The sequence below is a fragment of the Canis lupus genome, chromosome 5 (genome assembly GCF_003254725.2).
Source record: "Canis lupus dingo isolate Sandy chromosome 5, ASM325472v2, whole genome shotgun sequence".
NCBI lineage: Eukaryota > Metazoa > Chordata > Mammalia > Carnivora > Canidae > Canis > Canis lupus.
Window position 1 is genome coordinate 32,320,477 of NC_064247.1, and position 25,926 is coordinate 32,346,402.

Sequence of the window (25,926 nt, forward strand, 5' to 3'; positions counted from 1 at the left end):
CGCTGGGTTACGCTACTAGCGTAACGGCCCTCACGCCGCCGGCGTAGCACCACCTACTGACCGCCCCCCTCACGCTGCCTGCGTAATCGCTTTGGAATCAGCTTGAGGGCTACGCAGCCGACGTAGCCAAGGTGGTTGGTCTGGGCTATGGTCGAAAATAACCGAAAACCCACATTCCGCCGTGCCCCACCGAGCTGGGCACCACAAGGGCTAGGAACTGCCGATTGTATTCTGAGGCTTGGTGCTCCGAAAAGTCTTTTCGGATACAAGGTGAAAAGGGGGAGGGGGGGAAGCAGAGAATTTTAAGGACAGCTATTCACGAAACGCGTCGGTACGCCGAAGGCGGCTGCTGACTCCAAAACAAAGTAGTACCCAAACGGAGAAGCTGGATCTCCGGGAAGAAAGGAGGGCAGACACGAAACAGGTATTCGCAGAAACGCACAGAACGCCTAGGTTCCCAGGAGGAGTGGACCAATGGGGACCGGAGAGGAGGTCCGAAAGGTAGGGACTACGTCAGCGCGGAGGAACACCTTCGGCACTGGCAGCAACGAAAAGTCATGTGATCTCAGAGAAGGGCGGAGCGTCACGTGGCGGCCGCGGGAAGTAGAGCCGGCCGCGGGGGGAGGGGCGCCGGCGGGAGGGGAGGGGGCGGGGCCGAGGGCCGGGGCACTCTCTGCGTCCACGTCGGTGCGCCTGCTCACGGACCGCGGCTTCCTCCTGCCCTGCAGCTCTGGTTCGCCGGGACCCACGGCTGTCCCTCCGACCCCACCCAGGGCACTCATCCTGCGGCCGAGACCCTTCCCGCCAAAGGTCGACTCGTTCCCTGCTCCTTCCTCCGGAGCCAGCACCGCTGCTCCCTGACCCTCGGGCCTCGGCCTCCGCTTTGGGGAGCCAGGGTGGATGTGAACAAAGACTCCTCCCCTCATTTCCCAACCCTGAGAGAAGGACCTAGGGCAGCTTTGGTTTCAAAGTTATAATGCATGGTTTAAAAGAGAGGAAAGAAAAAGAGAGCGCGCCGGTTACAGGTCTGAGAGTATAGGAAGAAGGGAATGTAGAGGGAAAGGTTGGGGGCAGGGGGACAAGTTTGGGGAAAATCCAGTGGCCCAAAATCCCAGTTCCCCACCCACAGCCCAGCCCTTGGAGTGAAGAATTAGATCAGTTTTGTACAAGAGTTTTTAAAAAATCAAATCACAACAAAGCTGGCTTGGCTTTTCTTTGAGCCTCCCGGATTACCGAATGTCTGTGTGTCATTCTGGCCAGTCCTGTCTCCACCAGACAGTTTGGACTCTCCTGGGCCTCCGCTTATGTCCCAGTCTGGGGTTTCCAGAGAGTGCGAACACGAAGTTAGAGTGAGGCTGCTGCAGAGTCTGACCCATGTGTCCATCCAGACTCCGTGTGGAGTGCAGGGCTCCCAGGGCAGAGAGGGGCGGGAGGGGCAGACCCTGCCCAGACAGTCCTCACCATGGGACAGGGCATCAGACGGCATCCCGAGTGCTCACCCTCCCTTTCCCCCCCACCCCAACTCAGGTGGAGGGGGAGCAGCTGTCACCAGAGCCGATGTTGGTGAAGGTTTCGGCTCAGCACAGAACGAACATCAGCGGTGAACCTGGGACGACAATAACTTGCATTGGTAGAGTCCTCAAAACACTAGCGTTAGGCAGCCTCATTGGAGATGTGGGGCAAAATGATCACCTTTCTCACATGAAACTGAGGTCCAGTTTGCCCAAAACCCACTGGCTAAAAGTGATGAGCTTTACTGTAAGAAGGCCTGGGTTCAAATGCTAAGTTCTTAAGGGAAAAGAGATAAATAAGTCAAACAGGACATATATTTATTCCCTCTTGGGATCCCCCACCTCCTTTCCTCAGAAACCTAAGTGTCTAGCTTCCCTTACCTGAGGGCATCCAGCATTGGAAGCAGATTGAGAAGGGCGGTGTCGCTGGGGTCACTGAACCAGGATTTGATGGGGATGGCATTGTCTAGGACACATGAAAATAAATGCACGTGAGAAAAAACAGTTCGAGACAAGCTGATTTTTCTTTTTTTTTTTTTTTTCTTTTTATTTGGGAATGGGGATCATTGCTTTCAAATAGGTTCCTCCCCCGCCCCCCCAAACTCAGCAGCCTAAATGAAACCTTCCTAATTCATCCTCCAAAATAAAACTAATTTTAAATCACCATATCTCACATTAGCATGAGGCTGGCTTCTAGGCAAACTCATTGCCCCTGTGTCTCACCTGAAGCAAATTTGGTCTGAGCAACATGACCTATGAAAGGTGTATATCAGGGAAGAGGGACATCTCATGTAAAAGAAACCTCTTGCATCCTGACCTACAGTAAACCAGGAATCCCAGGCTCCTGGCTTTCAGAATGCTGCCTCAGAACCACTTGCCGGTCCTGCCAGACTGGCCGCCTTCTTGCATACCTGGGTGGCTCCTATAGGCCCCTGGGGAGTTATCCAGGATGACGATGCTGGAGAGGTCACTGTGGACCACAGAGAGGTCTTTGATGTAGCTGCCCAGTTCCAAAGTGCAGTGCTGGAGGGAAGGGCGAGCTGGGCATCAGGAGGAGACTCGGTCCTGTGACTGCTGTCCAGTCCCAACCTCGCCCTCGGCCAGCCCACTCCCTCAAGGGGGTTAGGTGGTATATGCCTCCCCCTGCCACCCTCCCTCCAGGATCCCATTCCAGGGCAGCTGCCTCAAACTCAGATCCTTCCCTGGTGGACTCCCTGCCAAGCTTCCTCTCAGCCCCTCACCTGTCTGTAGTATCTCCTCTTGAGAATACTCCTGCTGTTGTCCAGTTTATCTGCCACAGCAGAGCCATAAATCTCCATGCTTGCTGTGAACACCACCAGCTCATACCACTGACTCACCTGAGATTGAGCGGGAAGAGGGAGGCGTCAGGAGAGGGGACCGTTCCTCTAGACATACAGTTCTGCACTAGGATTCCAGCCTGGTTCTTGGGGCCTCTCAACAACATCAAACATCTCTGAGAACACAAAACTCTGAAAACCCCCAAACTCAAGAGTCCTAGGCACTGTGCACCCTTAAGATTCAGGGATGCCACAACTAAAGAGCAGGCAGGCCAAGGAAGAACAGAATTACATAAGCACAACAAATGAACCCAAACTGCTGAAAGCCAGCCAACCGTCTTCTAACCTCCTCTGACTGTCCCACAACCTCTCCTCTCTAAAACTGTCGTACCCATTTCTCCTTAGCCCGTGCTTCCTCCGAATCAGCTAAATTCACAGAGCCCTAAAACCATTCTTTCGTCACAGAGCTCCCTGTATTTTCTACAAACTCACCACTTCCAAGAAGAAATCCACATGGGGCCTCTTATGTACAAAAAACCGGACGGGATGTTTGTCTATTACCACCTGCAGAGAAACAGGGAAGGGCTTGGGGGATGGTCCTGAGCACCAGAACACAGGCCCAAAAGACACACCCACCACCCCATTGCCTGCTTCCCTTGTTGAGGCTGCCACTGCTGCCAGGGGACAGGGACAGGGACAAGACACTCTGGGATTGGCAAAGGAAGCCCAGGTCTGAACGGAGTAACAGACACAACCATCGCATCACTTCCCATCCCCATATACCTTGAGGATGAAGTCAGGGGGCGTTCCGGGCCGGACTGTGGGCCTTAGGACCCCATCATGATGGGAGTGAATAAGTGTCTCATCCAGATCCAGCACCAGGATCTTCCTCTTCACCTGACCTGAGCCACAATGCCAAGGATGATGATAGCAACTAACCTCCAGCCCGCATCTTGAACCCTACCTCACCCTAGAGGAGTCTTCCCAGCCAGCACACTCACCTAGCCGATTCCGGGACACGGGAGATAAGGGAAGGATGTCATATCGAACAGTCTGGTACTGAATTACCTAAAAATATCAAGAGAGGAAATTAGAACCCTTGACAAGGAACCTTTACCATATGCTGGGCATCCTGAAAGTGAGGATTATTTCATTCAATCCTCAAAACCGTAGTAATAATAATATGATAATACTGACAAGAGCAGCATCTCATCTCCGAGGCTTAGCCAGGTTAAATAGCTTGTGTGAGACTGCAAGCTAAGAATGATCTTATCTGGTTACCTGTCCCCCCATTTAGAATGAAAGTTCCACAACATGCATGTTGTCTCCATCACTGTTGTATCCACGAGAGCACACATGGTGTGAGGACATATGCACAGATGCTCAGTTAATACCAGGGTCCTTGCAGGGGTGGAGGCGGGATGACCCCAGTGCCATTCGACCCAGGCACCTGCCCTCTTGACCACAATACTAGTGTGCTGTGCCAGAACAAAGAAACGCATGGCCCTCCGCACTTCTAGCCCAAGCATTCTTTGTGACAGCTCCCATTACCTCCCCTTGGGAACCTTAGTGGCCTGAGAGGAAGTCTTTGGGTACCTAAGGGGAAGGGAGGATGAGGGAATCCAGGGGTTGTCAGGTCAGCTAAGTTCCTCTGGCTGGGGGCCACCAGGCTTATTTTAACCAGCCACCTGTCCACTTCTGTGTCTCCCAGCCAAGTCACAAGTGGCAGAGAACCTCAGGCCTCTGACCTGCCTCCTTATTCCGGTACCCAGGGTAAGGCACAGAGCACTGGAAAGTCCCACCCGCCAGGATGACCGACAGGGTATCAGGAAGGCTAGGGTGAAGGAAGGGCCATGACAGAGGTGAGGAAGGGACAAGGACGTCACCACCTCAACCTTCCAGCTTCTCCAGGTTTTCTCTAGAGGCTCCTGTTTCTAGCCCTGCGATCTCTCCCACGCAAACCTAGGAGATCCCTTCCTCTACAAATCCTCTTTGGTCCATCCTTAGGCCTGAGCCTCACCAGAACCAGGCGCTCCCCCCTTGCAAACCACAGGGCCCTCTCCCCTTAATGCCAAGGCATCTGCCCTTCTTTTCTCCCCGGGCCTGGGATGAGGGCCGCAACAGCTCGGGTGTCCTGCCCTGCTATCTCGGGTTGCACATGCTGGGCATGTAGGGAATGCTCCAAACATCTGCCAGGAAGGGGGTGGGGGCCGAAAGCAGACTGGGAGGGAAGGAAAGGAAGACAAAAGGCTGTGGGGTCACTGCTGCCCCAGCAGAGAGTAATTTTGCTCATAACTAGCATCTGGATGGGCTGCAGTGCTACTCCCTGCATCCAGGGAGTGGAGGAGAGAAGGGGGTGTGCTCCAAGCAAGGCCAGGCAGAGAGAACAGTAGTTTACGTGTAAAGAGAACCCCAGGAGCTCACATCTCACACACATCTCAGTATCTCTGACCCCAAATTCTTGGCTGCTAAGGTGTCTCAGGGAAACAGCCCTGCCTGAGTATGACCACCTAGAAACAATCTTCACCCTAAATCAGGAAATAGACTAGAATGGAAGGGAGACACAGAATCCCAGACCAGACCCCCTTCCCCAGGTCAGTAAGTCCTCCACTTCCACCTCCACCTCCACCACCACCACCACCACCAAGGGCTCTCTGGAAATCCTCTGGCCAAGGCAGGCCCTCGCTGCTTTTATTCTTCTAAGTTTTACTGAGGTCTGCCAAAGAGGACAGACCAGAGAACTTCTGCACCTCGGCTTACTGAATTCTCCCCACTCTCAGATGAAAACACAAGAGTACGTTCATTTGATTATGTTAGCTTGCGGAGCTTTGACCTCCACAAAAAGCTTTGACCTCCGAGAAAAGCTCCAGGGAAGGCAACCCAGAGATCCAGAGATACTGGGGCATAGGCATCCTCTTTACTGCCCGCAGCGTCCCTCACAATGATGGGGTCCCCTGGAGAGGCAAGTGTGGCCACAGCTTCCAGTCTACAACTGACAAGCGCCATCTGCCCACAAAGACACCCAAACGTGAATGTGCTCCCTTCCCTGAACCCTAACATAAAAGCATCTTTCTCCGTCCTAGGGTGTCAATAAATCCAGATCCCCACGCTCTGAAATAAGTTTCCAGGCCCTTTTTGGAGGAGTCCCTGTGAAGCGACCCGCAGGGGTCTCTCCTTCACAGTCGAGGCCTGTCACAGAGGCTCTCCCACCCATCCCTACCCTTGACACAGAAGCCTGGCTTTTCCTTGTTACAAGACCTAACATCCACGGAGGTTCCCGGTAGCAGGAGGGTCTTCCGCAAGCCCACGTCGACACAGCCGGTGCCAGCAAACAGGTGTTCCCCTCCTCTTGGTTTCTTGAACAACAACTCCGGCTTCCTTAAAGGGCGCCCCACCAGCCCCCGAGAGTTGCCAAATCCTGTCCCCGACAGCACCCCCCATCTCGGTTCCCCTACTGGGGGGCGCCCCTTCCCCACGGCACCCCACGCCCGGCTGAGGGTGCCCCCATCCTCTAACGGGAAAAGCCGCCGCCAGGACTCCGTTCCGAAGCTCCAACAGAGGCCCGACACTTTGCGAAACCCCGTGAGCAGGTCTGACATGGGTCCCCCCCCCCCCGCCCGCCACCAGCGCCCACCCAGGCTCACCGTGCGGATCTGCCTCCGCAAAAGGTAAATGAAGAAGCTCCAGAGCTTGGCGGCGAAGGCCACGAACGTGCGCAGCCCCAGCAGACACTGCGTCCGCATCATCCCGATGACCCCGGCACCGCCGGCCCCGGGGCCCCCGCGGCCCAGCTCCGCCAGCCCCCCGGGGGCAGCCCCCCGCCGCCGGGAGGGGGAACGGGGGCCCCGAGTGGCAGGAAAGGCTGCAGAGAGGGGCGCGGAGCGGGCGGCTTAGAAAGCCACCCCCGGCGAGGGGAAAGCCCAGCGGAACCGGGAGCTGGGGGACAGGCGTGGGCAGCCCGCGGGGGCCCACATGGGCGGGGAGTGGCACCGTCGGCTTCGCGGGGGTTGCGGGCCGAGACGGGTCGGGCTAGGACGGGGTCCTCCGAGACCGGGAGGGAAGGGGATGGAGAATTGGGGGAGGGGGCAGTGGGGGAGGGGGCCGGGGAGAAGGGAGGGAGGGAGGAGGGGGGGGAAGGGGGGAAGCGGAGGGTGGCCCGCTGCGCAGGCGCGCTAGGGGGCTGCCCGCGGAAAAGGGCGGGCGGGGGCCGCGGCGCGAGCAGAGCCGCGGCGGCGGGGAACGGGCGGGCTAAGCGGAGGAGCAGAAGGAGGGGGAGGGGGAGCCGAGGGGTGCGGACCGCTGGGCCGAGGCGGCCTCCCCCTCCCCGAGGCCGGGGGTGCCTTAGCCGCTGGGGATCGGGGCTGCAGTCTCTGCAGCTCGATTTCCCACTCTGACAGGCGCCATTTTACTGCCCTGAGGGCTCCCTCCTCCCTTCGTCCCCCCCTTCCCCTCTGACACTGCTTCCGGTGATGACGTGTAGTCGCTTCACCAGGATTAAAGTTCCCCTCCTCGGCCTGTGAGGGCGGGTCTGGCGAGCGGAACGGGCTCCAGCGAGGCCGCAGAATCGCGCAAGCGCGGAAGGGGGCGGCGGGGCGGGGCCTGGGGCGCAGCGGGACCGCCGGGAGCGGCGGGGGCGGGGCGGGGTGACATCACTGGCCACCGAGGGGCAGGCGGGCTGACGGGCGCGTGCGGCGTCCTCCCCCTCCCACCGACAACTGCCCCAACGGCTCTTCGGGCCCTAATCGTGGAAAAAATGTCCGGCGTCTGTGCTCCGGCGCTCGGGAGAGGCCCCTCCGCGTGAGCCCCCCCTGGGATATTGCACATAATCACCTTTCATTCCAGACTAGGCTGTGTCTCAGTGGAGGGAGGATTCATGGGGGCCCCGCCCCTTTCTCCTGGAGGGGGCGGGGCTGTGGGCCGTGACAGCATCAAAGGGCGCCGGACAAGGGTCCCGACGCACCTTGGAGATGGAGTCTGTGTGGGGTCTGGGCGGCCTGGTGCTGCTGCGGGGTGAGGGCCTGCGGTACAGGGGGTTCCGAGCCGGGCTCCCGGGGCGGAAGCGGAAAGGAGGCGCCATGCGTCCTAGACCAGGGGTGGTCTCCAGGGACGGAAACGTCCGCGTTCTCATGCTCTCATGTTTCTCCTTCCCCTGCTGTCCCCAGACTCCGTGGAGTGGGAGGGGCGCAGTCTCTTGAAGGCGCTTGTCAAGAAATCGGCGCTGTGGTGAGTATCCCGCAGCTTCTCCCCCGAAGTCCCTGACGGAGGAGGGCGAGGGAAGGCCGGCCCCACTCCGTGACAATCCATCTCTGCCGTAGTGGGGAGCAAGTCCACATCCTGGGCTGTGAAGTGAGCGAGGACGAGTTTCGTGAAGGTTTCGACTCCAGTATCAACAGCCGGTACGTTGGGAGAGAGTGCCTTGGGTGTGGGGTCTCTTCAGGACATCCGTCTACAGCAGCAAGCGCAGGACCTGGTGTGCAGATAGGCATCGGAGGTGTGGGTAAGGGGCTTTCAGGAGGCGGAGATTCCTGAGAGGTGAGGAGTGGTGAGTATCTGGAGAATCCAGAGAATAGACCGTAGAAGCTGAGAGAGAAATAGAGCGTGATAAAAGGCTGTGAGTTTAGTGTCCTGGAAGATGAGAATGAATATGTTCCGGGGGCCTGGCTGGCTCAGTGGGCAGTGCCTGTGACTCTCAGTCCCAGAGTTGTGAGTTCCAGCACCACCTTGGGTGTAGATATTACTTAAAGATAAAATTTTGGGGCGTCTGGGTGACTCAGTGGTTGAGTATCTGCCTTTCGCTCAGGTTGTGATCCAGGTCCTGGGACCCAGTCCCTCATCAGGTTCCCTGCAGGGAGCCTGCTTCTCCTGCTTATGCCTCTGCCTGTCTCTTTTTTTAAGATTTTATTTATTTGAGAATGAGAGATCATGAGCAAGGGGAAAAGGCAAAGGAGAAGCAGACTCCCTGCTGAGCAGAGATTTGGACATGGGGCTCCATCCCAGGACCTATGACTATGACTGGAGCCGAAGGCAGGTGCTTAACCGACTAAGCTTACCCAGGCACCCAAAAATAAAATCTTTTTAAGTAAAATGAATATACTCTACCTTTTTTGGGTTATTCAGAATATCATGATGATCAATCCGGACATAGATTCCAAACTTGCATCAACTCTACCTAGCTGCAAGCTTCTGAGCAGTTTGTTCTAGAGGCAGAGGAAACAGCCTGTGCAAAATTAGGGATGTATGTGAAAGCATGCTGTTTGTGGGAGGTGGAAGAGCTTCCTGAGTCCATACAGATAAAAAGGTACCTTGTAGTAAAGGTTGTTAGCATGGAGAGGAGTTCAGATGTTATCCTAAAGGCAGTGAGAGTCCTTTTGAAATTTGGGAGGAGACTGATAACATCATACCTGTTAGACTACTCCAGTGGCTGATATGGAGACAGAAGGGGACAGCCTGGAGATCAACCAGGAGGATAACCCCTGCAGTTTTCAGGGTGTGCTCAAAGGACAAGTGTAAAAGGACCCCAGCAGGTGGAATTTCCAGGAGTTACAGACTGATGTAGTGAGGAGGTCAGGAGGCTCCTGAACCCACCCATGTGCCTGCTTGCAAAGACTACTATTCGGTCTGGAGAGCTCATTAGATTACATCTGTCTGTTCAACCCTAATTTTGAATCAGATCTTGGGATAAATTATGTTAAAATGGCATAAGAGAAGCAAAAGATAGGAGGTGTCTGGGAAGGAGTTCGACCACCATGAATCCTTAAAAATCCCAGGATTTTTTTTTTTATTTAAGATTTCATTTATTCATGAGAGAGAGAGGCAGAGACACAGGCAGAAGGAGAAGCAGGCTCCATGCAGGGAGCCTGATGTGGGACTTGATCCCGGGTCTCCAGGATCATGCCCTGGGCCAAAGGCAGGCGCTAAACCGCTGAGCCACCAGGGATCCCCGAAATCCCGGGATTTCTAACCCATGCCAGACTCCTTTATCTGCACTGCTATTGTATTAGTACGTAGTTCCGAGTGACTTAATTCTTATGTTCTCTAAGCTGTTTTATCAGCAGGAACCACGTGTCGTGTTGCCTTCTCTTTCTCTTTCCAAGGAATGATACGTTTTAAGCACTACTCAGGAAATAGTTGATTTTGATGATGATAGCAAATATTTATGAAGCATTTACTATGTGTCAGGCATTGTTGTAAAGATCAAGTGGTGCGGTATCTCTATTCTACAAACAGAACCCAATCTCACATTAATTTATCAGGTGACTTTGGGTACATAGTAAAGCCAACCTTGGAGCTCAAGGCTTTGTGACGCCAAAGTCTATGCTATCAATCACGACGTTCTATCTTTCAGTGTTACCTTCCACTGATATTTAGGATATTAAGTCAGAAGACTAGAGCCCTGAAGATCACAGGGTGAAGTCAGGACTGAGGGAAGGAGGGCAGTATTAAGTTATTTCCTGTTTTCCCTCTGCAGGCTGGTTTACCATGATCTCTTCAGAGACCCCTTCAACTGGTCACAGGCTGGAGAAGCCCTTCCAGGGGGACCCCTGGGAGCCTTGCGAGCCCTGTGCAGAAGGACAGAGCCTGGTCCTGTCACCATTGCTCTCGATTCACTGAGCTGGCTGCTGCTGCACCTCCCCTGTACCACCCTCTGCCAAGCCCTGTGTGCCTTGAGCCAGCAGCATTCCCCCCTTGGTGAGACTCCCCTTCGTTCTTCTTATATGCCTTCCCCTGCCAAGGAACAAGCCCTTTTCCATCCTAAGAAAAACCATATTAGAAATTTCCAGTTGGGCCTTATTCTATCTCTAATAATTGTTTTCATTCTAGACTGCCACGATTGCCATCTACTGATGACTTTATTTTTTCGCGAAGTTCTTTCTTACTCATTGGTTTCGTTCATTGAACAGATACGATATCATGTAATATGTCAGGTACAATAGTAGATGATAGGAAGATAAAGGCTGAGTGTAGTCAGATTCCCACTCAAAGTTCCATAAAGGATATAGACAGGTAAATAAGCAATTACTAGATAGTCTGATAACAGCCATGACGATAGAGGAACAGGCAGTATGTTTTGAGGAAAGACGTGTCCTAAAGAGCAAGCAGTTGGCTAGGCAAATTTGGCCAGGCCAGGGGCCCTGGCACTAGCCTGAAGTATCCTGTGGGTTCTGCAGTGGACTTTGGAGCCGGACACCCAGTTTGGTGTTAAGGTGTTTGATATCTCAGTGTTTGAGTTTGCTCTATAAAAGGATGGGGGGGGGGGGGTGAATTGATAGCAATTCTAGATGGTTCATCCTAATACTGTTTCTGCAGGTCAGATAGGGACAGACGTCAAGTGGTAGCAATTTCACGTGGTTCAACCTAAAAATGCTGGCCCTCATAAGGATTAAAACGTGAAAGTATCTGGTACAGTGTGTTGACACGTGGTAGATGCGCCCAGAAAGGGAGGGAGCCAAAGGATCCCCTGGGGAGTGGATCCAACTGGGATCCTAGTGTATAGTTCCAAAGCCTGCAAGTAGCTCTGTGCATCAGAGATGAGGCAGAGATCAGAGGGGGAAGGTGTTAACCGCATCCTGAAGGCCGTGAGGAAGAGGCTGCTAGGACTGAGGTCAGCGTGGGCCGTGATCAGATTGGCCCTGGTGAGGTGAGGGCTGAAGGAGTGAGGTGAGACGAGCCCGGGGGAGGCAGGACTGGCAGAGGCGCCATGGAAGGTGGGCCTCACCTCGTGTGCTCCTGCCTTACTGTGGGATTCCAGGCCGCTGTCCTGCAGGTTCCCCACTGCCCTTCGCGCCCTACCCTTCTGCCCCTCCAGGTGGCAGCCCCCCCGTGGAGCCTGTCCGTGTTCTAGGCCTGCTACACATGGAGCTTCATGGCCCAGGCCCCATGGGAGCATTGAGCAGCCTGGCCCAGACTGAAGTGACCCTGAGTGGGACAGCAGGCCAGGCCTTGGCCCACATCCTCTGTCAGAGGCCCCGCCAGCACCCAACCCACCAGGTCAGGAGAACCCCAGGCGAGCACTGGAGGTTGGGGTCACCCACAAGGGGCGTTCGGATGGGAAAAGCAGTAAGAGCTGACATGATGAAGTACTTCCTGCATTCATCGTTTTGTCATTTTCCTCAATCTTCACAGCTACCCCGTCAGGTCGATTGTTTTATTATACCCATTTAGCAGCTTGGGGAAGGTTACCCAGAGCTCCAAAGAGTAACTGGTAGAGCCGGGATTTGAAGTCAAGGTTTCCTGACTCGGATTCCGTGAGCTTAACCAAGAAGAGGTGTCAGCTTCCAAGAAACGGCAAAGGAGGAAAGACTGGAAACAGTTCCTGGGGGAGGAGGAATGAGTCCCGATGGAGTGGTTGGAAGGAGGGCTGAGGAGGGAAGAGCAGGTGCCGTAAGCAGCCCATTACATAGAAGATCGGGGCCTGGGGCCATTAGATCCAAGTTCTCCCTTGTTTGGTTCATAGGGTGGAAAACACCTTTCTGTTAATACTCTTTTTTCTCCCCAGACTCAATGTTTCTCCATCCTGCCTGACTTCAGCCTAGATCTCCAAGAGGGACCCCTGCTAGAATCCCAGCCCCACCCAGATCCTCACATACCCCCGGTATCTAGGGGTGCCAGGGCCAGAATAAGGGAATGGAGATGGAAGAATAAAACCTGCAGAGGTTGGGGGTGGTCAGGGATTCCAGCATTGAGGCAGAGTGGCAGCATCCTTTGTACCTACAGGTGGAGCCCACAACTCATTTGACCTTTAACCTTAACCTGTCCAAGAAAGAGAGAGAAGCCAAAGACAGCCTGACACTGCCCTTCCAGTTCAGCTCTGAAAAGTAAGGTTGGGGGCGCTAGGCACCTGGGTTCTTGAGTAGAGCCCCACATGTGGGCTTGGGATGGGAGTGATAGCTAGTTATTGATTAACCTCCCAGACTTCATAGGGGCTGAAGTCCACCTCCAGAGACAAGTCTGGGGAGTGGTTCGCTATCCACTCATACTCCCAACAAGGCAAAGGGGCCTTTATGTCTTTTTTCTGTGCATTGGAGCCTAGGGTCACAGAGCAATCTGAGGCTGGCCAGCCCAGACTCCGGGGAAGTGGCCCTACAGATCTCTAGACAAGAGTGCTGGGAGGACAGGAAGCTAGATGGGTGTGGCAAAGACAGGTTAATAATGACTTCAGTATATGCCTGCTGTTCTCTGCCCAGTGTGTGGGTGGGTGAAGCAAGAGTGGCAGGATCCCTGCCCTCAAGCTGCTAAGAACGTGAGTGTCATTAGGAGAGCGGTATGAGAGTCTCTATCCCGTACCAAATGGTGCTTTGGTACTAACTAAACGGGGAGGTTGGGGAAAGGGACTCAGAGCAAGAAAACCTGGAGGGCAAAGAGGAGGGAGTCAGTCACCTGGAAGAGTACACAGATGTGACCCATCACCCACCCTCACCAACACCAATTCTCCCCTTCTCTGTCCTCAGGCAGCAGGCTCTCCTGCGTCCTGGGCCAAGTCAGGCTACCAGCAACATCTTCTATGAGCCGGATGTGTATGATGACTTGGACCAAGAGGACCCAGATGATGACCTGGATGTTTGACTGGCGGGTTGGACTGGCCTAGAATTGGAGGGGAAAGACCTTGGACCCATAACCATCCTTTGGCTGTTTGCTTTGGCCTTGCCCTGTCCCTGCCCCCACCTTGTTCCCTGGTGTGGGGGCCCTGCCCCGTGACCCGTAAGTCAGAGTAGCTTCCCATCAGGACAAAAGGTGGGGAGGGGGGTGTTAGGGGAAGGTGAAGAAAATGGGAACCCCTCCCCTCCCCACGTAATAAAATTTTTATTTTTCTACTGAAAAAGCAGCTTTGGTAGCTGTTCAAACAAGAATTGGGAGTGGAAGGGACTGAAGAATGGGAAGAGGTGAGGGAAGCCAAGCACCTCAGTCTTCTAGAGTCAGTGGGCAGTGTTGGGGCCTGAGTGACAAGGAACAGTGGCGCAGAGAGAACAGTACATGTTTTAAGCGGAAGCCGGCACATTTAAAGGTTCCAGGTTCCCCGCAAAGATTTGGGGTGGAAGAAAGTAAAGGCCCTGACGGGGAAAAAAAAGAAACGTACTTTCCAAAACATACTTTTTTTATTACTGTACAAAAAGCACATCCTCCCTTTTTGTCTCCCCCACCCCACCCCACCCCCACCCTGGGAACTGTACATGGTGTGCGGGGTGATGAGGCGAGGCTCCAGTTCCACACCCCACCCATGGGCTGAGCTCTGCCCCCCAGGTCATTTCAGCACCTGGGCACACCAGAGGCTGCCAGGCTGGGGCTGGGGGGGGGTCCCAGCTCACACGTACTCCTTGGCAGAGTTGGGCTTAGGGTAGGAGCGGGGTGCACGGTACCCAGCTTTGCTCTCGCTCCCAGGACAGGAGCAAGAGAGCAGGGCACCTCCCAGAATGACCAGAGCAGACCCTGCCCAGCCAATGAAGATGGCAGGACCAAACTCGTACCTACGGAGAGAGGGGGTTGGGGTCAGAAATCCTGCCTTTCCAGACACCAGGAACGTAGACCTATGTCCCCTCAAGAGGCAAGGCTCTCATACTTACTTAATATTCATGGGGACCAGGGGGTTGTAGAAGTCCGTGACAATCTGGTGGCCGTACCAGGAGCAGGCTACCAAGGCAGCAAGACCTGGAGATAGAGTGGTTCAGTGGTTCGGGTGTATTAGGTGACCCCAAACCAGCACCTGGTGCACCCTCACTCCAGGACACAAGGGGAAGGCCCTTGAGCCCACCTGGGGCCTGTTGCTCACCTCCCACAATGAAAATGATGCCTCCGGTCATAGCTATTCGGGCCTTCTTCACTTTGTCGTCTCCCCCACAGTTGGTACACTTCATGCCCATCGTGGCCACAAACATGGCCAGGAATCCCAGCACCAGGGACACCACCATCAGGGCACGGGTGGCCTGCAAGGCCGCTGCGGAGCAGGGGTTAGGACGCCCTCACTGCGGGAAGTGTGCGCGGCTCCCGCCTTCGGGCCGCCAGCCGGGGGCCCCTCCAGCCTGGGGCCCCTCCGGCGGCGGCCTCGGACCGAGCCGGTGGATCCTGCCCCTCCCGGCTCCGCGGCCTTCCCGCCCCGCCCCGCCCTCTCCCGGCCATGGGACCCGCCCGGGGCGCAAGGGTTTCGATGAAACTGCCCGGGGTTTGGGGGGAAGGGGAGGACGGGCCCAGCGGAGGGAGCGGAGGCGGTGGCCGGAGACCCCCGCGGGCCACACGGTCTGGCCCGCGGCCCAGCGCTGACCCCGCTATCGTGGCCACCGGGTTTGTGGCTTCAGCTAATCGGCCGATAAGATTACAGGCCGCCGCCGGCGGCCCGTCTGACGGAGCGCACGGCCCCTCGCCGACCCTGCGGCCTCCGCCGCGCGCCACCTTTTGTCCGGGAGAAAAGGGCGGGAGGCGGAGGCCGCCACCTGCGCGGGGCGGCGGGGGAGGGTCCAAGGGGCGCGCAGGCCGACGAGCAGCCGCTAGAACCCGGGCCCGCGGCCCTCCCGCGCCCCTGCCCGCCGCGGCCGCTTCCGCTTCCTCCTCCCCACCCGCTCCCCAGCAACCCCGGGCGTCGGGCCGCGGCAGCCCGCACCCCACACCCCGCCCGGCTCGGCCGCCCCGTCGGCCCCGTCGGCCCCGTCGGCCCCGTCGGCCCCGCGGCCTTACCCGACAGGGCCAGCACCGAGTCGTACATTTTGCAGCTCATCATGCCGGTGCTCTGCGTCACGCACTCCATCCACAGCCCCTTGTACATGGCCTGGGCCGTGATGATGTTGTCGCCCGCGTACGAGCTCATCTGCCACTGCGGGATGGCGGTGCTCGCCACCAGGCCCGCCCAGCCCACCAGGGCCAGGGCGAAGCCCAGCAGCTGCAGGCCCGAGTTGGCCATGTTCGCCCTCGGATGAGGTTGGGGACGCCGGGTGGGCGACCCTGCGGTGAAACAAAGCAAATTTGGGGGGCGGCCCCACGGAAAGACAACTTGCGGCGGAGTCTTAAGTCACCCAAAGAGAAGGTTTGGGTCGGTGGTCCCAAATCTTTTTGTCACCCGGAGAAAATAAATCGATCCTTCCGGCGGGGCGAGGGTCTCAGCTGGAGGAAGAGGCTCCGCTCGAGGACCGGCGGTCCAAAGAGCGATCCGCGAAGGCCGGGCGGTCCCCTCCGGCGCTCTGGGCGACCCTACTCACACAAAAGGCAGTCGGGCAGTGTCCGCGCCGTCCTGGAGGCTGGAGGTCCCCAAAGTGCCCTGGGCGGGAGACCTGGGGCTGCAGGGAGAGGGCGAGGCTGCTCAGCCGCGAGCAGCCAGGTGCGGGCGGACAGGTGCGGCGCACCTGAGTATATGTAGGGCGTCAGGGGCGCGCCCCCGCGGGCACCGGGAGCGCGGGGCAGGCGGGACCGGAGGGGCGGCCGAGGGTGACCTGACGTCACCAAAGGGACACTCACCTGAGCCGGAAGTCCTGGCCCCCACCCCTCCGGGCCCAGGTGAAGAGGAAGAAACATGAGCGCCAGGGTCACGCCCCTTCTCTGGCCCGGCTCGGGCCGCTGGTGGGGAGGAGGTGGAGGCTTCTTGGGAGTTCCACGCTCGAAGTCAGCCCCTCGAGACAGGACTTCCCTCGGGAGCCAGGGTGCCCCCTCCCCTCTCCCCAGCAGGTGAGCCTGGGTACTATGGAACCAGAGCTGTGGAGGGACGCTCTGGGCTCCTTCTCTCCTCCTACCCTCCCCCCTCCCGCAGGGACTCTTGGTTTCTACTCGAGGTGTATACCTGGCCCTGCCCTACTTTCACCCCCACCCTCTGCTCTTTTTTTTTCAGTTGGCTATCCCAACCGTCCCCAGCTTCAGGAGCCCCAGCTCCAATCCTCAGAACCCTGCTGCCTTCGGCACCCTCCTGGGAGTCTCCATACCCAGAGCCACCGCCCTGCGCCCGCTGCCCACCTCCTTCTGTGCTGCCCCACTGCTGACATCCTGCTCCCAGGCAGGGCGCCCCGATACCCCCATCTTCATGGCTCTCCGAACCAATCTCTATCCCTGACACAACTCTTGCCTGGGCCCTTTGCGCCCCACCCCCACCGGCGATCACCGTCCCCCCTGCCTCGAGGCTCCTTCCTAGCAAAAGGACAAAAACTCGGAGGCCAGAAGTTCAGCAGAGGGTGGGGAGCAGGGTAAGGCCTGGGTCAGATTCTTGGCCACACCTGTCATTCCCCTCCCTTGGAATCTTTCCAGAACCCATCCACTTTCTGGCTTCCCCCTCCCTCCAGCCCTACTACACGTTTCCTTTTCCTTCGAGCCCAGACCTGACTGCGCTCTTCCCATCCTCTGGCGGCACTGTCTCCCCAACACCCAGCTCCCCGGTGGCCTTGGATGCGGCCCTCAGAACCCCAGGTGGCCCTTGGGCTTCTGTTCCCACGCTTCCCAGACTGTTGCCCCCACCGCCCTGTGGACATCTCTACTGAGTGTCTCCAATAGCTCATCCCGCCCTCGCCTCGTGTCATCTCCCCTGCCTGCCTTTCCTCCGTCCCATTCCGCACCCCTTCTGAGTCGCCCTTGGAGCCCCTTCTCGGGAGCCCAGCCGCACCACACCCCTGCCCCCTCGCCCAGAGCCCTCTGCACCCTCCTCTCCTCTGCTCCCACTCCTGGACTCACACCTTCCCATCTTCTTCTCCATTTCTCTTTCTCTTTACCTCCACTCTCTCCCATTTTCCGTTTGTCTTCCCCCTTTGAAACATTTCTCCGTAAGGCTCTCCTTTTATGCAGTAAAAATATTAAAGGGCCCCGGGACTGAGCTCATCTCCCTGCACTTCTACAAAATGCAGACTTCGATGAGTTCTTTGTTGTTCGTTTTTATTTTTCTACTTTTTTGATTAATGGTGAGTTGGGTTTTGTTAAGGTGCTTTCCGGCTCCAAAATGATATGTTTCTTGTTACCATCCTATATCCAGTTTGTCTCCAAGCTCACTGCCACTACCTCAGGCCCACCCACTGTCACCCCCTGCCTGCGTACCACCAGTGCCTCCAAACCAGCATCCCTGCTTCCCTGCTTTTCCTTCCAAAATCCATTATCCAGAAGGAAACTTGTGTGTGTGTGTTTCAAACTTAGGTCTTGCTACTTTCAGTTTAAAATCCTTAAAATCGGGGCACTCAGGTGGCTTGGTGAGTGAGTGTCTGCCTCCGACTCAGGGCATGATCCCAGGGTCCTGGGATCAAGTCCCTCATCAGGCTCTCCGCAGGGAGCCTGCTTCTCCCACTGCCTGTGTCTCTGCCTTTCTCTGTGTGTCTCTCATGAATAAATGAATCAAATCTTTAAAAAAATAAATTTAAAATCCTTGAAATTGAAGTGGCCAGGTGGTTCAGTCGGTGGAGCATCTGCCTTCAGCTCAGGTCATGATCCCCGGGTCTTGGGATCGAGTTCCACGTGGGGCTCCCTGCTCAGCTGGTACTGCTCTTCCTACTTGTGCTTGCTTGCTCTCTCTCTCTCTCTCTCAAATAAATAAAAATCTTTTTTTTTAAATCAGTAAAATCTTCCAATGTCATGCCTCTGCTCCTCTTGCTCCATGGATTTGGCAAATAAAGGCCATATTGTGGCTTATCAGACCGGGCCTCAGCCCCACTGGCCTTCTCTCCACCTCTGACATCTATTACTTTCCCGCCCACCAAAGTACCCTTCACACACTCTGTTCCCTATGCCTAGATGCTTTTCTCTGTGCTCCTGACCTGCCTTCCTCTACCCGACTCATCCCTGAGGGATCAGCTTATATATCACTTCTCCTGGAAAGCCTGGCCTGACCACCCCGCCCCAGACTGAGTCATATCACCACTACTCCAGCTTTAACTTTCAAAATTCTTATCATATCATGGTTTCAGACTATTTACTCTGCGTGATTATTTATTCAATGTCAGTCTCCCACTGTCGATGTGTCTGGGTTTATCGCCAATAAATATTTGATGAACGAATGAAGAAACAAAAAGTGAACAATATCTTCATTTACTTGCTCAGCAGATATTTTCCGTGTTCCTGGATAACGTACCAGACACCATGCTTGACGCCGAAACAGGAGAGATGAGGACACTGCACTCATGTCACTTAGATTCTAGAGGGAGGAAACAGACCACAGGGACAAAAAGAACATGGTGCATGTTTTAAAGGCAATAAGACGGGCAGTGTGATGAGGTTGGGTCCACTCTAGACATCAGGGAGAACTTCCCAGGAAGTCACCATAAAATAAGGAGCCAGCTGAGAGAAAAGACCATGTTGTAGGTAAAGGGAATGTCCAAGTGCTGGAATCCCATGTCGATTTAGCCTTTGCAACTTTGTAGTATTAATTTAAAGCAGGATCTCTCAACCCCAGTACCTTTGACATTTGGAGCCAGATAATTTTTTTTGAATTTTTAAAAAAGATTTTATTTATTTATTTATTTATTTATTTATTTATTTATTTGAGAAAGAGAGAGAGAGAGAGCACGCACAAGCATGAGGTGGGGTGGAGCAGAGGGAAAAGCAGACACCCCCCTGACCAGGGAGCCCAATGTGGGGCTCAATCCCAGGACTCCAGGATCATGAGCTGAGGCATGAAGGCAGATGCTTAGCCAACTGAGCCACCCAGGCGCCCCAGGAGCAGATAATTCTTTGTTGTAGGTGACTGTCCTGTACATTATAGGACATTTAGCAGCATTGTTGACTTGCACTGATGAGATGCTGTAGAACCCTCCTCTGTGCCCCAGTGTGACAATCTAAAATGGCTCCAGACACATTGCCAAATGTCCAAATGAAGGGACAGGCAAAATGGGTCCCAGTTAAGAGCCACTGAGTTAAAGTGTGACCAGTCAACATCACTGTGGTTATTTTGCTCTAGTAGCTTCAGGTGAATGGTTGGGTTCAAGGAGCAAATAGATGGATGGGCGAACTTAACCAGGATTGGGATTTTGCTAAGAACAGAGAGAAATGATTTAATATATTTGCATGAGAATGTTTTATGTAGGGATCCCTGGGTGGCGCAGCGGTTTGGTGCCTGCCTTTGGCCCAGGGCGCGATCCTGGAGACCCGGGATCGAATCCCACATCGGGCTCCCGGTGCATGGAGCCTGCTTCTCCCTCTGCCTGTGTCTCTGCGCCTCTCTCTCTCTCTCTGTGACTATCATAAATAAATAAAAATTAAAAAAAAAGAGAGAATGTTTTATGTGTTATATTGTGGATATAAATTGGGAAAGAAGGAAAGTAAGCCTAAAAAAATAAAATTAGCAATTGAGATAACCATATAATTTTCTTTTTTTTAATTAAAGATTTTATTTATTTATTCATGAGAGACAGAGAGAGAGAGAGAGAGAGGCAGAGACATAGGAAGAGGGAGAAGCAGGCTCCATGCAGGGAGCCTGATGTGGGGCTCGATCCTGGGACTCCAGGATCACACCGTGGGCCAAACGCAGGCGCTAAATCGCTGAGCCACCCAGGGATCCCCTCAATTGGTAATTTTAAAAAGCATTTGATAAGGTCCAACACCTACTGATGATAAGAACTTTTAGCAAACAAAGATTAGAAAGGAAATTTGTATACCTGATAAAGAAGTATACTCATCTCTTTTATTTTTGGTAAAAAGACAAAGAAGGTCACTGTTATCCCTTTTGTTTGGACAAAGTCCCAGAGGTCTTGACCAATACTACAGGGAAATAGGGACGCCTCGTGGGGCTCAGGGCGTGATCCCGGGGTCCTGGGATCAAGTCCGGCATCTGGCTCCCTGTGAGGAGCCCAGTTCTCCCTCTGCCTGTGTCTCTGTGTCTCTCATGGCTAAATAAATAAGTTCTTTTCAAAAAAAAAATTTTTTTTTGAAAAGTTAAAAAAAAAAATTAAAAATATCTCAATAGGGGATACCTGGGTGTCTCAGCAGCTTGGCGCCTGCCTTTGGCCCAGGGCGCAATCCTGGAATCCCGGGATAGAGTCCCAGATCGGGCTCCCTGCATGGAGCCTGCTTCTCCCTCCGCCTGTGTCTCTTCCTCTCTCTCTCTCATAAATAAATAAATAAATAAATAAATAAATAAATAAATCTTTTAAAATATATATATATATATCTCAATAACTTTACCCTCAAATTTGTATGGAGCAGTAAAAGACCACAAATGGTAAATAACCATTGAAAAGAAAGAGTAACAAGAAAGGTCTTGGGCTTCCAGAAATTTAAACTTGCTACAAAGCATCATGAAAAATGACAACAATAACAGTGTGTAGTATTCATGCAAGAAAGGAAGGATACACCAGTGGAACACAGTAGGAGTTCAGAGGTAGACACTTTATCAGAATTTGTGGTAAATGTGGCTCAATAAGAGAAAAATAAATTGGATCCCTAGCACACAAAACAAGGAAGCACTCTAGATGGATTTAAAAGACCCAAATACAGGCATGCCCAGCTGGCTCTGTTGGCAGAGTATGCATCTCTTCTTCTTTTTTTTTTTTTTTTCTTTTTTTTTTTTAGAGATTTTATTTATTTATTCATGAGACACATAGAGAGAGGCAGAGAAACAGGCAGAGGGAGAAGCAGGCTCCCTGCGGGGAGCCCGATGCAGGACTCAAACCCTGGACCCCGGGGTCACTACCTGAGCTGAAGGCAGACGTTCAACCACTGAGCCACCCAGGCATCCAAGAATATGGAACTCTTGATCTTGATCTTGGGGTGGTGAGTTCGAGCCCCACATGTAGCCTAATGGTTACTTAAAAATAAGTAAGTAAGTAAATAAATAAATAAATAAATATCACCTGAATATGAAGACTAAAACTGCAGAGTTGTTGAAATAAAATGCAAAAGAATAGAACAGTTTTGTGGTACAGAGATGGAACAAAACATTTGCAAATTTTCCAAATCACAAACCATAAGGGGAAAATCTATTATTTAAGGATTTATATTGAAGTTCACCAAAGAATAATTAAAGGGCAGATGACAGAATGAGAGAAAATATTTGCAAAGTGCAAATCTGACGAAGGACAGATGTCATTTTTTAAAAGATCTTATTTATTCATTTGAGATAGAGAGAGAGACACAGCATGAGCAGGAGGAGATGCAGGGGGAGAGAGGGGAGCAGGCTCCCTGATGAGCCCCACATGAGACTCAGTCCCAGGACCCAGAGACCATAACCTGAGCTAAAGGCAGATATTTAACCATCTGAGCATCCCCTGATGTCATTTTTAAAAAACTTTTTGCCAGTCACAAGAAAAATACTCCCAAGACTGCAGCCCCGGTGGCCCAGCGGTTTAGCGCTGCCTTCAGCCCAGAGCATGATCCCGGAGACCTGGGATCGAGTCCCACGTCGGGGTCCCTGCATAGAGCTTGCTTCTTCCTCTTAATCTTAAAAAACAAAAAACTCCCAAGAGAAAAGAATCTTAAAAACAAAAAATCTTAAAAAACAAAAAACTCCCAAGAGAAAAGGAGCAGAGTATACAACAAGGACATTTACAAGAGAAGAAAGCCAGGATGCTAACAAGTGTTTCAACAGATTTTCCAAACCATAAGTCACCAGATGAAACTGCAGTAAGACATATCTTTCATCCATTGAACTGAGAAATATTACAAATCCAAAGAAATTTTCATTTATTGGATTAAAATCTCATACTCCATTCTGGTATTTATTTATTTATTCATTTATTCATTTATTCATTTATAAAGATTTTATTTCTTTAACCACCAGAGGGAGACAGAGCACAAGCAGGGGGAGCAGCAGAGGGAGAGGGAGAAGCAGGCTCCCTACAGAGCAGGGAGCCCCATGTGGGGGCTTGATCCCAGAACCTCAGGACCGTCACATGAGCCAGAAGGCAGACGCCCAAGCAACTGAGCCACCCAGGATCCCTTATTTTATTTCTTTAATTTTACTTATTTTAGTTTTTGATAGAGAGCATGTGAGCAGTGAGGGGCAGACGGAGAGAGAGAGAAGCTTAAGTAGACTGCATGCCCAGCAGGGAACAAGATGTGGGGCTGATTTCATGACCCCTGAGATCATGGCCTGAGCCTAAATCAAGAGTCAGAAACTTTTTTTTAAAAGATTTGATTTATTTATTCATGAGAGACACACAGAGAGATGCAGAGACACAGGCAGAGGGAGAAGCAGACTCCACGCAGGGAGCCCAATGCGGGACCCGATCCCAGGACCCCGGGATCACGCCCTGAGCCAAAGGCAGGCACCAAACCGCTGAGCCACCCAGGGATCCCCAAGAGTCAGAAACTTAACCGACTGAGCCACCCAGGCCCCCCCCATTCTGACTTTTAAAGGCCTTACCATCCCAAGTGTTAGTGAGAGTGTGAAGAAACAGAAATTCTCACACCTTGCTGAGGGGAATGACAAATGGTACAACCACTTTAGAAAACAGGTTCATACAAATTTACAGATATGTCTGTAATATAATCTAGTTGTTCTAGTTCTTTTCCAAGAGTAATGCAAGCACAGTGTCCATACAAAGACTTGTACCTGAATGGTCCTGGCAGTTTTATCCATAGGAGCCTACAACTGGAAGTGACCCAAATGACAGCAACAGGTGAATGGGTAACCAGACTGGCTACTATTGATAATTGAATCAATAATCTTCAGGAATAAAAAGGAATGAACTCTTGATACACACAACCACACATATGAATCTCAAAATAAATCCATAAAGTGAAAGAGGCCAGACAACAGTACAATCTGGGGGCCCCTGGGCGGGTCAGTAGGTTGTGTGGCTGACTCTTGGTTTCGGCTCAAGTCATGATCTCAGGGTGGTGGGATGGAGCCCAAGATTGAGATCAGCTCCACACTCCGCAGGTAGTCTGCTGGGATTTCTTTCTCCCCCCGCCCCTCCCCTTACTCGTGCTCTTGTTCTCTCTAAAATAAATAACTTTTTTTAAAAAGAGAGATAGAGTAAATTCTGTATGTTTCCATTTGCATGAAATTCCAGAAAATGCAAAGTGTTCTATAAGGACAGCACTGGCTGCTTAGGGTGGGGTGCAAGGGCGGTGCGGAGGGATTACAGAGAGATACAAGGAAATTTGCCGGGGGAAGATGAATATGCTCATTCTCTTGATGACAGTTCCATGGGTGTAGACATCTGTCAAAACTTACCAAATTGTACATTTGAACACATGTGGAGTTTATTGTTTGTCAACACCTCAATAAAGCTGTTAACACACACACACACACACACAAATCCTTATTCAGGATCCCCGAGAATCTCTTTTAAAATAAAAATAAGGGGATCCCTGGGTGGCGCAGTGGTTTAGCACCTGCCTTTGGCCCAGGGCACGATCCTGGAGACCCGAGATCGAATCCCACTTCGGGCTCCCGGTGCATGGAGCCTGCTTCTCCCTCTGCCTGTGTCTCTGCCTCTGTGTGTGTGTGTGTGTGTGTGTGTGTGTGTGTGACTATCATAAATAAATTAAAAAAATTAAAAATAAAATAAAATAAAGTAAAATAAAATAAAAATAAGGGGCAGCCCCAGTAGCTCAGCGGTTTAGCGCCACCTACAGCCCAGGGCGTGATCCTGGAGACCCAGGATCGAGTCCCACGTCAGGCTTCCTGCATGGAGCTTGCTTCTCCCTCTGCCTGTGTCTCTGCCTCTCTCTCTTTCCTCTCTGTGTATTCTCATGAATAAATAAATAAAATAGGGATCCCTGGGTGGCGCAGCGGTTTGGCGCCTGCCTTTGGCCCGGGGCGCGATCCTGGAGACCCGGGATCGAGTCCCACATCGGGCTTCCGGTGCATGGAGCCTGCTTCTTCCTCTGCCTGTGTCTCTGCCTCTCTCTCTCTCTGTGACTATCATTAAATAAATAAATAAATAAATAAATAAATAAATAAATAAATAAATAATAAATAAATAAATAAATAAATAAATAAATAAATAAATAAATAAAATAAAAATAAGGGAGATGCCTGGGTGGCTCAGTCAGTTAAGCATCTGCCTTCGGCTCAGGTCATGATCTCAGGGTCCCAGGATTGGCCTTGCGTTGGGCTCGCTGCTTGACGGGGAGTCTACTCATCCCTCTCGCTTTGCCCGCCCCCCCCCCCCCGTTGTGTGCTCTCCCTCAAATGAATAAGATCTTACAAATAAATAAATAAAATAAAATAAGACACAGGTCAGAGAACACAATGTCCAAAGAACTGTGTCGTGAATTCGATCCTCTGCAGATAAGACCCTGATCTAGAGACAACACGGGGCAAAGAGACAAGGAGGGCAGCAGCATTGCTGGAGTTCAGAAGCAAGGTTGCCCTACAGGACCTGGAAGCAAAGTGGGCCTGTGGAGTAGGAGCCGGAGCCAGTGTGCCTGTAGGGGTCCCCCGCTTTGCTGCCTTCCCCCCCCCCCCCCCCCCCCCGGCCCCGCCAATCTCTTACCTGCTTTGAGCAGAAGGCAGTGGTCCCAGGAGCTTGGCAGACAAAAGCCCAAGGGGATGAGGCCCCCACCCCCCGCCCCCCGGGGCAGAAGGCAGAGTTTAGGAAGGGCTGCAGCTGGTTCCATTGAATGAGCCAAAGATCACTCGGCAAGATCCACACCCCCGGACCCCAGCCAAGGTCCTCACCTCGCCACCCCTCCCTGCCCTGCGTCCTGTGCCTCTCCTTCCCTTCCCATCTTCTATCAGCACCCTCGCTCCCACCTTCCAGGCCATTCTTCCTCCTCCCTGCCAGCTCTCCTGATCTCTCTCATTTCCTCTTCTACTTCCCCATCACTTCCAAACTACCCTATCTATCTACTTCTAGCTCTGACTTACTTTGATTCTACTTTTCTGGGGGTGGGGTGGGGAGGGGGTTAAACCCCTAGAAGGGTCATTGTGTGATCACCCCCCAACCTGCTCTCTTGGCTATAAGGACCAGACCCCTCATTTCATCCATTCAGCATTTGCTAGGTGCCAACTGCTAGGCTGGGTGCTAGGTCCATAGCGGTAAACAAAGTGACCTTCTCTCAAGGCTGTCCTATTGGAAAGAAATGGTGACACTCTACTACACTGGGGACACATGGTTTGCTTTTTTTCTTTTTTCTTTCTTTCTTTCTTTCTTTCTTTCTTTCTTCTTTCTTTCTTTCTTCTTTCTTCTTTCTTCCTTTTCTTTTCTTTTCTTTTCTTTTCTTTTCTTTTCTTTTTTCTTTTCTTTTCTTTTCTTTCTCCTGGAGGAAGCCAACAAAGATTTCAC

The 25,926-nt window shown here is 52.9% G+C and overlaps 3 protein-coding genes and 1 long non-coding RNA gene across 8 annotated transcripts; 2 read left to right on the forward strand and 2 right to left on the reverse strand.

Moving 5' to 3' along the window:
- The first annotated feature begins 34 nt into the window (after positions 1-34).
- Positions 35-2,063, forward strand: LOC112647502 (uncharacterized). Its single transcript, XR_003128349.3, has 2 exons — positions 35-501; positions 729-2,063. It is a non-coding gene; the product is annotated as an uncharacterized LOC112647502 (long non-coding RNA).
- On the reverse strand, positions 1,160-6,926 carry CTDNEP1 (CTD nuclear envelope phosphatase 1). 4 transcript variants are annotated; one of them, XM_035716419.2, is made up of 9 exons: positions 6,454-6,899; positions 3,811-3,877; positions 3,593-3,711; positions 3,302-3,373; positions 2,753-2,869; positions 2,423-2,534; positions 1,893-1,977; positions 1,550-1,606; positions 1,160-1,314 (listed from the first exon to the last, which is right to left on the reverse strand). In XM_035716419.2, coding segments are annotated over exons 1-9 (732 nt in total). In that variant the 5' UTR covers positions 6,556-6,899; the 3' UTR covers positions 1,160-1,313. The 4 variants fall into 4 exon arrangements, with proteins under 4 accessions (XP_035572312.1, XP_025284422.1, XP_048966109.1 ...); XM_025428637.3 differs by having other exon boundaries at positions 1,160-1,606; positions 6,454-6,926; XM_049110152.1 differs by lacking the exon at positions 6,454-6,899 and adding an exon at positions 6,030-6,089 and having other exon boundaries at positions 1,160-1,606.
- Positions 6,927-7,627: 701 nt separating this feature from the next.
- On the forward strand, positions 7,628-13,628 carry ELP5 (elongator acetyltransferase complex subunit 5). Of its 2 annotated transcripts, none has more exons than XM_025428635.3 (8): positions 7,628-7,819; positions 7,972-8,032; positions 8,125-8,205; positions 10,278-10,498; positions 11,652-11,797; positions 12,306-12,401; positions 12,524-12,624; positions 13,258-13,628. In XM_025428635.3, the coding sequence occupies exons 1-8, from the start codon at positions 7,777-7,779 to the stop codon at positions 13,370-13,372; spliced, it is 864 nt and encodes a 287-aa protein (XP_025284420.1). In that variant the 5' UTR covers positions 7,628-7,776; the 3' UTR covers positions 13,373-13,628. The 2 variants fall into 2 exon arrangements, with proteins under 2 accessions (XP_025284420.1, XP_025284419.1); XM_025428634.3 differs by having other exon boundaries at positions 7,630-7,819; positions 11,616-11,797.
- A 255-nt stretch (positions 13,629-13,883) lies between these two features.
- Positions 13,884-16,155, reverse strand: CLDN7 (claudin 7). Its single transcript, XM_025428639.2, has 4 exons — positions 15,473-16,155; positions 14,574-14,738; positions 14,368-14,452; positions 13,884-14,271 (listed from the first exon to the last, which is right to left on the reverse strand). Exons 1-4 carry the CDS (start codon positions 15,693-15,695, stop codon positions 14,109-14,111), a joined length of 636 nt encoding a protein of 211 aa, XP_025284424.1. The 5' UTR covers positions 15,696-16,155; the 3' UTR covers positions 13,884-14,108.
- Between the last annotated feature and the right edge of the window lie 9,771 nt (positions 16,156-25,926).

What these genes read in the sequence shown, in the direction of transcription:
- CTDNEP1 (XM_025428637.3), bottom strand. Translation starts at nt 6,555, where the DNA reads ATGATGCGGACGCAGTGTCTGCTGGGGCTGCGCACGTTCGTGGCCTTC. An exon ending in TGGATTTCTTCTTGGAAGTG is followed by an intron (nt 2,870 to 3,301) that starts GTGAGTTTGTAG and finishes GCTCAATCTCAG; the next exon opens with GTGAGTCAGTGGTATGAGCT. An exon ending in GGCCTATAGGAGCCACCCAG is followed by an intron (nt 1,978 to 2,422) that starts GTATGCAAGAAG and finishes CATGTGTCCTAG; the next exon opens with ACAATGCCATCCCCATCAAA.
- ELP5 (XM_025428634.3), top strand. Translation starts at nt 7,777, where the DNA reads ATGGAGTCTGTGTGGGGTCTGGGCGGCCTGGTGCTGCTGCGGG. An exon ending in GTCAAGAAATCGGCGCTGTG is followed by an intron (nt 8,033 to 8,124) that starts GTGAGTATCCCG and finishes TCTCTGCCGTAG; the next exon opens with TGGGGAGCAAGTCCACATCC. An exon ending in GACTCCAGTATCAACAGCCG is followed by an intron (nt 8,206 to 10,277) that starts GTACGTTGGGAG and finishes TTCCCTCTGCAG; the next exon opens with GCTGGTTTACCATGATCTCT.
- CLDN7 (XM_025428639.2), bottom strand. Translation starts at nt 15,695, where the DNA reads ATGGCCAACTCGGGCCTGCAGCTGCTGGGCTTCGCCCTGGCCCTGGTG. An exon ending in CATCATTTTCATTGTGGGAG is followed by an intron (nt 14,453 to 14,573) that starts GTGAGCAACAGG and finishes CTCTATCTCCAG; the next exon opens with GTCTTGCTGCCTTGGTAGCC. An exon ending in CTGGTCCCCATGAATATTAA is followed by an intron (nt 14,272 to 14,367) that starts GTAAGTATGAGA and finishes CTCTCTCCGTAG; the next exon opens with GTACGAGTTTGGTCCTGCCA.